General features: G+C 33.3%; 1 protein-coding gene across 4 annotated transcripts in view; it reads right to left on the bottom strand.

Moving 5' to 3' along the window:
- Positions 1–12,741, bottom strand: part of Pals2 (protein associated with LIN7 2, MAGUK p55 family member) — a 124,536-nt gene that overhangs the window by 15,873 nt on the left and 95,922 nt on the right. For all 4 annotated transcript variants that reach the window (XM_027932757.3, XM_071613808.1, XM_071613811.1 and 1 more), the window contains 3 exons: positions 11,436–11,597; positions 2,682–2,884; positions 1,421–1,549 (listed from right to left, as the gene is read on the bottom strand). In XM_027932757.3, the coding sequence (XP_027788558.1) occupies positions 1,421–1,549; positions 2,682–2,884; positions 11,436–11,597 (494 nt within the window). The remainder of the gene's footprint in view (positions 1–1,420; positions 1,550–2,681; positions 2,885–11,435; positions 11,598–12,741) is intronic.

Raw genomic sequence — 12,741 nt, 5'->3', positions numbered from 1 at the left:
AAAAAAAATAACCAGGATTGCAAGAAGTAGAAAATATTATCCATAATGGGGAAAAAAATCAGAACTGTCCCAGGATTTACATAAATAATAGGATTAGAAGATAATAACATTAACTTATAACTATGTTTCAAATATTCAGAAAGTTAAATACAGACATGGAACAACTTGAAAAAGAAGAACTATGAAGACTAATACTACCTGATTTCAAGATATATTGTCTGCTAGAAACCAGGAAGAGGTGAATGCTGTGGGAAATGGTTTGGATGTGGTTGCAGAGACACACAGGAAAAAGCACGGAGATGATAGATAGGTTCATTATTTTGGTTGGAATGGTTTCATGGGTGCATACATATGCTCAAACTTATCAAACTGGGTACTCTAGATATGTACAGATAACTGTATATCAATTACACCTGAATTAACTAAGTTGAAAAAAATTTTAAAAGAGATGGGCTGGGATTGTCGCTCAGTGGTAGAGCATTTGCCTCGCATGTGTGAGGCACTGGGTTTGATCCTTAGCACCACATAAAAAGAAATAAAAATAAAGATACTAAAAAAAGAGAGAGAGATTTAGGAGGCATTAAGTAAATGCAATATGTTAACCTTATTTGGATTCTGATTTAAACAAATAAGCTATAAAAAATTCTAAGACTTGGAGAAATTCAAATATAGATTATATATTGATTATATTAAGATAATACTTATTGGTTGGGGCTGTGGCTCAGCGGTAGAGTGCTTGCCTAGCACGTGTGAGGCACTGGGTTTGATCCTCAGCACCACATAAAAATAAATAAATAAAATAAAGGTATTGTGTCCATATACAATTAAAAATATTTTTAAAAAGATATAATTATAATATTACTTATTAATTTTTTGTGTAATAGTGTTACTATCATGTTTTAAAAAGACCTTATCTTTCAAAGATAAACACTAAAGTATCTATAGATTATATATATTATAGTTTTGCTTCAAAAATAATGCGAGGTGAGGAGATATTTAACTCAACAAGAATGGAATGTATTATTGAAGGGAGGTGTTGGGCACATGATGGCTCACTTTTTTCCTTCTTTTATGTGTATCTTAAACTTTTCATGATATGAAAAAGAGGAGGAGGAGAAAAGAGAAAACACAGAAACTGAACAACAGAACCCCTAATTCTAACAATAATACTGTTATTTTCTTTTCTTACATTTTATAATGGGTAATTACATTTTTGTTTTAAAATAAAGGGTACAAGTATTCTCAAGAAATAGTAGTACTGTTCCAAATCCTAACAACAGAATTTTATTCTGTAACAATTTATGTAGTATATTTATTTGTTTAGTATGACTAGGAAGAATTAAACATACTGAAAAGAAAAGGAAAAGGAAATAATTTAGGGAAAAATATAAAAAATATAAGCCTGAAAAGAACTGCTCACCGTCAAAAGCTTGGTAGTGATTCCTGCATCAACAACAGCTTTGTGCATGGCACGTAGCGTCTCTAGCTCTGGAGCCGCAATAAATACCACATAGGGCATGAATTCGGACGTCCTCAACACTTTCAGTGCCTGTGTAAAATAATTACAAACCAATTTATATTAGAACTTGAATATGCTACCCTTTAGTGTAACTCAAAGTCTATCTGCCTTCTTCCTAAGGATTACGGACATAATTTACTCCCTCTCCTACTGTTCTGCTGATTTCATATAGTACCTTCCTAAAATAGTGATTCATTAATTTTGTAGTAAACTCAGTTTCAGTCCTCTTTGTTCCTTCAAACAAAGGAAAAGTGTAAGATTTAGTGATCCAAAAATCATGAGTCATGTAAACTCTTTCTGTATAATTGTACAATTCTGTCAATATTGAAAAAATAGAAATAACCTCAGTGCTGACTACTTAAGAGTGATAAATAAATACATGTACATCCATATTGTGATATACTATGCAGCAACCACAAAGAAGAAAAATTATTCACAGAACCTGACATGGTCTTCAACCACTGCTTTATAAAAAAGCTAAATAATCTGTATAAAATTCTTCCATTTATGAAAAAGGCAATGACAATAAAATAGAAAAACCCATTACATTATAGACGTTTGTATTTAAGGCTTACTAAAATGGCTAGAAATATACATATCAAACTATTAATATTTATCGTTGAGAAGGGAAATGAGGTTGGGCTGTATATGAAAAGGTGGAAGGGGTGAGAGAGAGACACGCAACAAGAATGAAGTGAATGTCCTGTGTGTGAGAGCGAGAGCGAGAGAGCGAGAGAGAAAGAGCGCGCACGCTGCCCACTACTTGGGGCGCGGTGGAGAGAGACACAGACATAACAGAGAAAGGAGGGGAAGGGACTTCAGTTTTTTATTCTTTGTATTGCAGCCTTGAGTTTAAAATTTAATATTTCCTAACACATGCATTTGTGTATTTTGAGAAAATAAACAAAACCTAACTTCTGCAGATTTAATCACATGGTTTCTATCCTTATTTGACCCTTTGCTAGCTAACTCATCAGAAATTTATTTAACTAGTGATGGATACACAATAAGATTCTCTACCAACAAAATATAACAGAGTGAAAGAGCAACCCACCTTCCACCTCTGACAAAACAAACAATACCAGCCTCCCTAGACACATAAAACAAAAGCTCCCCAGGAAATAAAAACTTTAAACACAGCTTTGGAAACCATGCTGCTCACTTGTGGGTTGACATCCAAAATGCAAGTTCGTCCGGTCTGGACAACTTCAAGAATAGAGTCGATCTTGGTTCCATAGAGGTTTCCTTCATATTCCCCATGCTCCAAATACTTTCCAGCTTTAATATCTGCTTCCATCTCTGATCGTGACACAAATTTATATGCTTGGCCATCTTTTTCATCTTCCCGTGGCTTCCGTGAAGTAACTAAATAAAATAATGTCAATTATTTGTACAAAGAAACTGTAGGGTATAAAAAATGGACTAACATAAACCAGGTAGCTTCTCACTTTTCCATGTAGTGCAGGTGCTATCAAACGACAGCCTATGACCAAATCTGACTTACTTGCAATTTTTGAAAATAAAGATTTATTGGGTCATAGCCAGGCTCATTCATTATCCATGATTTCTTTCCCATTAAAACATGAAGCAGTTGGGAGAGACTGATGGCCTGAAAGCCTAAGGTTTTACCACATGACCCTTGCACAAAAAATTTTTGCTGACCCCCGAGTAAAAGGAATGTTTTAAGAGGTAGTACCAACATAAAATTCGTATCAAAACTGTCCTTTTAAAAGTCAATTTAAAATTTCAAAATATATTTGCCTAGAGGCGAGCCCTGAATCAAGTTTTTAATTACTGCTGAGTCTTAAAAGTGTGAAGCTTGTTGCAAGTGAACATCTTTTCCAGATGACAGCTCTCCCTTTTCCTTTAAAGAATCTGTTAGAATCATCCTTTCCACTTGAACATAAAATTGAGTGTCCAAAAGGCAAGCAAAGTTCATCTAGTCTTAGTTGATTATATCAATTTTCTGAAGTATAGTTCTATCCACAAATTACCTATTTTTTTTATCTTGCCTCAAGCCTAACCACTTCTCTTTGTTCCATGTTTACTGATATTCCCAATTGTTGAATGTTTTATTTCAACATCAGAGGTGGAACAGCCACCTCATTATTATTGTGATCTCTAAATCTCTTCTACTTTGCCCTCCCCAATGAATGAGAGTGAATAACACAAGTCAAAATTCAGAAGTAGAGGATCCTTTTGTATAATATTTTAGAACTCTGATATTTTCAGAGACATACAACTCCTTTGAAACTTGGTCTGTGCTAGGAATGGACTATTACCATCTTTCAAACTGTTGCAAAGGGTGTACTCTGACAACTTCATTAAACACTAGCTTTGAGGAAGAAAAGTAATTTCTATGTGTATTATTTCAAGCTTAACCTTAATCTGAGCTTGGAAGGATCAATTATAAAAATAATACTTCCATAAAAGCTTATAAATATATAACTGAACAAATCATTAACAAATCATCTTCAAAATTCCAAAGTTAGTTATAAGTAATGCGATGATGGATTTTCATATTCAAAATCATGGATCTCGGGCTGGGGTTGTAGCTCAGTGGCAGAGCACTTGCCTTGCACATGTGAGGCACTGGGTTCGATCCTCAGCACCACATGAAAATAAATAAAGATACTGTGTCCATACCAAAAAAGATCTTTAAAAAAAAAATCATGGATCTCTTCCTGAAATTATTCACCAAAGGTGGCGATATAACAAAACTTCTAAGTAACTTTAAATTTACCAAATAAATACATACTAAGACTTAGTTCAATAGCTGCAAACATAATTTTAGAAAAGTGCTGTTTTGTTTTTGGTGAGTGAGTAAGTGTGTGTGTGTGAAGTCCTATAGTGAAACCATATAAGGAAATATGCTGCTTGAAATAAGTATGTATATGGCACATATATACTCACGGCCCCTCCCAACATGTTGAGAGAATCTTAATTCTTGGAGATATGTAATTTAGTTTACAAATGATTTTTAACTATAACCCATTCTTTACTGAAAATACCAACAACAAAAAATCCAAATGAATTCTATAGTACCACATTTTTAAATACCCCTTTTTCCATTTCTAAAACAGAAATTAAAATTGAATACAACTGATTAGTTAGGCCTACGTAATGAGCCACTAAATAATGTGATTTCTTAGAAGTAAATTCCTGTGGCAGGTAAAATTCTAAATTTTGGAAGGAAACAATAAAGAAACAATTTGTTAACTAAACTCAAGGTGTCAGTGTTAAGAGCAGGATTCATAAGGTAGTTTGTTCCTCAGGAATAACAATGTTTTTCTACTTTAATAAAATATCATCCATATCACCTGCCAATGTGTAGAAGGATATTATATATCAAAAATCAGGCAAGAACTAGCCATCTCACTACTGAAGCAATTGAAATTAGTATGTCAAAGAAATACAGGCACTCCTATGTTCATTATAGCCTTATTCATAATAGCCAAGATTCAGAAATAACTTAAATGTGCATCAATGGACAACTGGGTAAAAAATATAGTACAAAAATACAATGGAATATTATTTGGCCTGAAAAAAAACCCCCAGGAAATTCTGTCAGTTATAATAATACAGATGAACCCAGAGGATGTTATGGTAAGTGAAATAAGCCAGCCATGGAGAGAAAAATACTGTATAAGCTGACATATTTGGAAGCTAAAACTGTCTAACTCACAAAAGTAGAGAAGAGAGTAGTGGTTACCAGAGGCTGGGGTAGGGACAAAGGTAACATTTGATTAACAGGTATAAAGTTATAGTTAGGAGAAACAAGTTCTAGTGTTCCACTGCACAGAAAGATGACCACACTTAATAATGTACTGTTTATTTCAAAATAGCTACAAAAAAGATTTTAAATACTTTGAACAGGACTGGGGCTGTAGCTCAGTGGTAGAGTGCTTGATCCCCAGCAATGAAAAAAAAAAAAAGAAAAAGAAAGAAAAAAAAAGTCTGACCACAAGGAAATTATAAATATTTGCTGGATATGTTAATTACCCTGATGTGATCATCCCACAATGTATGCATGTATCAAAACATCATATTGTCACAGTTTTCATTCTTTCTTTTGTTTTCATTTTTTTTAAAGAAACAACAGATTTAATGCAAAAGTGATGGTAATAGACTTCTCCAAAGAGAAGGGGCCCTGGAGCTGGGAGTCCCTCAGTGTTTCTTTTCAGTGTTTATTCTGAAGCTTTAGAAAAGCAAGATGAATGAAATATGATATATCAAGAACTATGTAATGTTTTGAACAGCCAACAATAAAAAATTAAAAAAAAAAAAAAGAAGAGTAAAACAAACCTACATTATGTAAAAAAGTGAACTGACATATGTATGGATATACATAAACTTTCTGTATAAAAATTTAGATTTGAATCTTAACTCAAAGGATTATCCAAAGGTAATAGTACATCTTTCTCGGAAATTAATTCGGCACTAGGAAATCAAGATGAAACATTTTTATATATATATATATATATATATATACTCCTTGATCTGTGAATTTTACATTTGAGATTTACATGTTTATACTTTATCATTACCTTATTTGTAACAAAAATGCCTCCACCCCCTACCAAATCCATATGAAATAGAATGGTTTAAAAAAAGTAGCAATTAGATGCTGGAATATTAAAACACTATTACAACAAAAAATTATTTAGATTCCTTATGGTGTAAAATATACAAAAATAGCCATAGTTTAACACTTTAGGTGCACAATTCAGTGGTTGATATTAGCACATCTATCTTGTTGTGTAACCACCATCACTATTCATCTCCAGAGCTAATAAAATCTCTGTGATAACCTCCCTGGGCAGCTAATAATCACTACTTCCCTTTCTGTCTCTATTTGACATATTCTAGGTACTTCATTTATAACTGGAATCATACAGTATCTATACTTTTGTACCTGGCTTACTTCACTCAGCACATTTTCAAGGTTAATTCATATATTACCAAGTATCAGAATTTTAATCCTTTATCATTCAAGCTGAAGAATATTCTATTGTATATTTACATGACATTTTGTTTATTCACTTATCCATAAAAGGATATTTGGATTTTTTTGTTTAACTATTGTACATACTACTGCTATGAACACTAGCATACAAATATATATTGCAGATTCATATTTCAGTTCTTTGGGAGTAGCTGAATCATACGGTAATTATATGCTTACTTTTTAAAGGAATTGCTATATTGTTTTCCACATGGGTATATGATTTTTACATATCTACCAGTAATGCACAAGGTTTCCTTTATCTCTCTATCTTCATCAACACTGGCTATTATTAAATATATGGGTATGAAGTGGTACATCATTGTGGTTTCGATTTGCATGTCCCTAATGATTAATGGCATTGAACATCTTTTCATATGTTCACTATTCATTTTAATATCTTTTGCAAAAAAGTCTATTGAATTCCTCTGCCCATTTCTGAATTGGGTTATATTGCTGAGTTGTAGAATTAATCTTCACATAGATGTTTTAGTGACTCCTGAGAAAAAGTTTACATAATGTTCATTTATTCATGCATGAAATATTTATTGGGTATATACTATGTACCAGATCTTGATCTTTATACCAGGTAAAAAGAAGTCCAAAAGACTCTGTTCTCATGGGAAATATTTTTTAACATGGAGACAGGTAATAAAATAACAAGAATGTAAGTATTATTATACAACCACCAGGTATGAGAGATACTACTTTAAGTTGCATGGTTAGTGAAGGCCTTTGGGAAGTCATAGCTTGAATTCAAAAGTCTGGGAGATAACAGGAACTGACAAGAGCAAAAAGGCATGAATTACAAGCTTGAGGTGTTTAATGTAGCCATTCCAGTTAGAGGGGAATGTGTTGTTGTTTCTTTTCTTCTTTCCATAGCAAAATTATCCTCCCAGGAGAATTCTAAAAGCCTTTGATGACATGTTGTAGTAGTGGGAGTCCTATACTCCCACTGTCTCGAAAAGTAAGAATGATTTTCCTCTAGGCTAATGTCTGTGTATACACATCCAAAAGATATCATGCTTGAACTGTTCTGAAGGTACTCTGCACAGAAAGGGTAAGGAAAAGAAAAAATAATATAGCCAACCCTCTGTACCCACCAGTTTTATACCTGCAGATTCAACCAGCCCTGGGTGGGGAAACAAACAAACAAAAAACCCCACACCGAACTCCATCTGTATTGATCATGTACAGACTTTCTTTTTTCTTGTCATTAGTCCTTAAACAATAATAATATGACAACTATTTATGTAGCATTTTCATTGTATCTAAGTTATAAGAGAATTTCAAGTATTCAGAAGGATATAATAGGTTATATGCAAATACTATGCCCTTTTAGATAAGGGACTTGAGCATGAGTGGATTTTGGTATGTGCCTGGAATTGGGAGGTAGGGAGGGAAAAGGGTGTCCTGGAAACAATCAAGGGCTGACTGCGGGAGGCACGGCATACAAACTTGGGGCAACACTGCAAGGGACAGTTGAAGACTATAATACCTTTGCAAGGAAAATGCATAATATGGCACTCTCCAAAGACTCTGTAGATAGGCCATGTTGAAGAGACAATGCTTGGACATGCAAGGCAAAGAACTGCAACAGGCAAGATTTTTACAATCTTAAAAAGATAAAAAAAATTTTAAAGGAAATAAACCTTGAAACTAAAATGAAACCAATACAAGCAAAAAAGTAAATCTCAGAACACCATAAATCAAACCACATTCAAACTAACCTCAGTTAACTGATTTTGCAAGGGCACAAACTATGGTGCTGGAAAGGGAGTTAAGGATAAGAAAGGGAATTAAGGATAAGAATGGAACAAAAGAACTTGAAGAGACTTGGAACTTAAAGGCAAGAAACTAAAAATTGAGGGGGTTTATTAAAGCATATGCAGTGAGTTGATCTATATCTAACCCCCTCCCCAACTTTATCAGTTAGAGATTATTCTCACAGATAGATAATATGCAGATTCTTCTCTAGGGAAATTCAATACTCCAAAGAAAAAACATCTTGTACCAACATTATGGGCTTCTCCAATAAAAGAGCTGACTCCTTGCCTATCCCCTAAAATAACGCTTGGCCAGTTGTCAAGACTTGCTCTGTACACAGAGCTTCCAGTCACTTTTCACACTTCACTTTGAAGTCTGGACTTACAAACAAGGATCAGTACATGAAGGAAAAAAAGTCTTTTAACATAAAAGGAAAAACACAGATATACCATAAACAGAAGTAGTAACCCAGAGGAAACAGAGTTAATTTAGCCCATAAAAGTATCTTAAAATAATTAATCTATTTGGTATTCTTAAAGATACAGAAGAGATAGAAGGGGGGGAAAAGGAATGAAGAAAAAAAATAGTACTGGGTTGGGGCAGGACTACTCCCTAAAAAAAAAAAATAATCATAAGATGAAAAATACAACTATGATAATCAACTGACAAAAGAAAAAGTAATCACAGTAATCTTTAAAAGAATAAAAAGGTAAAAGGATGAACAATAGATTCAAAAAGGGAGAGACTGAAGATGTACACCCAGGCACACCATCACTAAATTTTTGAATTCTTTAAGAAACAATAAATTAAAACAAATACAAATATCAGTGAAAGAAAAACCAGGTAATGTATGGGAAGAATAAGAATTAGAATGGTATTGAACTTTTCAATAGAACTGGATTCAAGAGTAACATCTTTTGATTTTTAAAATCCAGAACTTTCAGCTAAATAATCAAATAGAGGACAGAAAACATATCTTAAAATACAAAGATGAAGAAATTACAATTTAAACAACATTTCTTGTGAAGTTACAAGAGGATATGGCCCAGCAAAATAAGGTCAAGCAAAACCAAGTAAGAAAAAGAAAGGCATCCATGAGCAGTAGCTTCAACTTAGGACAACAACATAGGAAAATACCCACTTGTGAACAGTGGGGCAGCTGGAATAGAGAACACACAGTCCTCAGTGCAGACAGAGTCAGGTCTTAAGGAAAAAAAAAATTATTGGATAAGTTTCATTCAAACAACAACAACTCATAATATACATGCACATAAACTGGGGAAAAGAGTAGAAAAAAAAAGAATTCAAGCAATTGCTGGATAGTGGGAGGGAGAGAAACTGTTTAACAAAGTAAAACTGAACTGAAAATAGAGCTATCTTTATATCAGAAGGGTAATCAGGGAGTCAGTAGATAAAGTCTAAACCGGATAAGTAGGAAATAGCAGAATAAAGATATTACTAAGAAATTTGGAAAACTACCACAAGAATTAGCAATAATAACAAAAATAATGATGGAAAGTGAATGTATGTGTTAAGTAGGCCAGAAATGGGCAGGGTAAGGGAATATGGGGTTCTTTTTCCCATCGTATGCCTTTAAGCACTATTTGTTTAATATATAATGCACATATTAATTTGATAAGAATAAGCTTTATTCCACAATTGCAGTTTTAAAATACTTTGGATACAATGAAGATTTTATTTTGTTAACCACTTAACTAGGATTTGTCTTTATTTTGTGGTTTACACAGCCTATAATGGAATCCAAAGTATTTTATCTTGAAGGGATTGTCAGTGGCACATGAGGGCAATGACAAGGTTACTCCTTTTCCTCCTAAAAATTTTAGCAATAAGAATATTCACTGAGAATTAAATCTCAAAGTATACTGGATAAAACCAGAGAAACCAAAATTCATTTAAAAGATATGTGGTGATCTTAGACTAAGATTCTACTCAAAATGGCCTGAAGGCATTAATATACCTAAAGGCATACTGTATTAAGGGCTGGGGTTGTGGCTCAGTGGCAGAGTGCTTATCTTGAATGCATGGGGCACTGGGTTTGATTCTTGGCACCACATAAATATACTTTATATTCAACCAGAGATATGGAAAATTGTGCTCTATATATGTAACAAGAATTGTAATATATTCCACTGTCATTTGTTAAAAAAAATAATTTTAAAGAAGTATTATACCCATCTACAACTTAAAAAAAAAAAAAAAAAAAAAAAAAAAGGCCAGGGAGCTAGGGATATGGCTCAGTGGTTGAGCACCGCTGGGTTCAATTCCCAGTACAAAAAAAAAAAGAATACTGTGTTAAAAAGTCAGCACAGAAAGAGCAGTTAGAAAGGCAACACAGGCCTGTCTCCTGCTTTTTCAGGGAAGAGAGTTCACAAGCTCCCACAACATCTCTGAAACAGAAAGAAACGTATAGTCATAATAACAATGTCAGTGATATCATCCAACTCTAAGATCTAATTCCAGTCTCACCAAGTTTACTTCAAACCTCATTATTTTCCTTTCCAAGTCAATATACAATGCAAAAAGAGGGAAAATTACAAAGATCACAAAGTGAGCGAGTGATTCACCTAATGGTTATTATTCTCACCAGTATTATTTTATTTTATATATTAATCTTTGTGTTATTAATGAATGCTGGCTGCTATGAAGGGTGAATTGCTTTTGATATGCTATCAGAAATCAGGTCCATGAACTTGCAGGACTGAGAGCTATAAGACAGACCACATAAATTCAAAAAGCTATTGCCACCCTGAGTGTGCCTGAGAATCCGGAAGACTCTTCCCCCTTTTCTTTACACTGCAGTGGCTGAAAAATATAATTTTTCAGATAGATATCAGTTGTATAATACTGAGTTAATGTAATTTTGCTTCAATCGGTAAACACTTGCATTTAACTCTAACTTTTCTGAACAGAACAGTTTGGAGAGACAATTGCCACCAAGCAGCAAGTCAATTGCTACAGTATGATTTTAAGAACTGCTAAGCTTTTAAGTATCATCTACCAGTTTATTTTCACTGGCATAATCAAAATTTATTTGGAAGTAACAATAATTAATAATTCCCCCCAGATCCATGTATTCATATTGTCTTCTACAAATAAATAGCAAAGAAAACACAGAAAACTTACATGGCACTGTAGTTCCAAACCTAGTGGGATTCAGTACTATGAACCTGTTTTTCAAACTTCTTCGGCCCACACCTTGAGCTCCTATTAATACTAGCGTTTTTCTCTGGAAGGGAGGCATTTTAGCTACTTCCTCGTATATCTGAATTTCATGACGATCAAATTCTAAATGTAAAAGGAAATGGAAAAACATTATATTTACTTATCTTTCCTATACATGAGAAATCATTTACTATACTTTCCAATGATGGTTTTGTTGTCTTGATTGTTAACCTGTTTAGCACAGATTTAAAAAAAAAAATTGGTAAAGTACAATAAATTATTTTATATATTGACTTAAACATCTGTTTCCAAGCATGTGCTCTTAAAATTTTATCATACTTATTTATCAAATATTTATCCATTAAAGTTTCTTTATAATCAATTTGTCAGTAGAAACAACTCTTTAGTGCAAGTAAGCAAATTATAGATCAGTAAAATTTACACTAAAAAGGGTATATTGAGTATGGAGGACAGGAGTGCAAAGTACGTCCTTCCAATGAAGTAAATTAATAAATACTATACCAAATGCATATAAACAACATGCTGGTATTTAAATATTAAGATCCTCAAATTTATGTATATAATAAAATGTTAGATCTAAACTATTTTCAGTTAATATATCCCAATCATCATCTTAGTCAACAGGAAAAAGACAAATTTTCTATTTTTCAAAAACGCTTTAGGGGCACATATTTAATGAATACTAAGGTCAAAGTGAATTTGAACGATTATATTACCTGTCATTATTGATAGAACCATTATTGCTAAAATTCCCAATCTATGGTAATAACACTTAAGTTATTATCTCAACAACCTTTCCTTATACAATTTCTCCAAAGTAGATTTCACCAGTACTAGGACAGAAAAAGCTTACTTCTTCCTATAGTATTTCTTTGATTGTATACACTTTAATTTACTACCAGTATAGGGGTAGGACTGAAGTTAAGAAAATACGTCATTTATTTATTTTTGTGGTGCTAAGGATCAAACCCAGTGCTTTTCATATGTTAGGAAAGTGCTCTACCACTGAACTACATCCCAGGCCCTGTTTTTTATTGAGACAAGGTCTTGCTAATTGCCCACGCCGTCATGAACTTGTGATACTTCTGCTTCAGTCTCCTTGAGTAGCAGGGATTACAGGATTGTACCACCATGTCTGGCAAGAAAGTACTCTAAATAATGTAGTTTCCATTATTTATCTTTCTTCTTTTTCTTTTTCAGACAGGCAAGGTGTACCTGATACAGGTCTGAGATCTTATTTATAAAA

The sequence above is a fragment of the Marmota flaviventris genome, chromosome 1 (genome assembly GCF_047511675.1).
Source record: "Marmota flaviventris isolate mMarFla1 chromosome 1, mMarFla1.hap1, whole genome shotgun sequence".
NCBI classification, from domain to species: Eukaryota; Metazoa; Chordata; class Mammalia; order Rodentia; family Sciuridae; genus Marmota; species Marmota flaviventris.
This window is presented reverse-complemented; position numbering and strand designations above follow the sequence as displayed.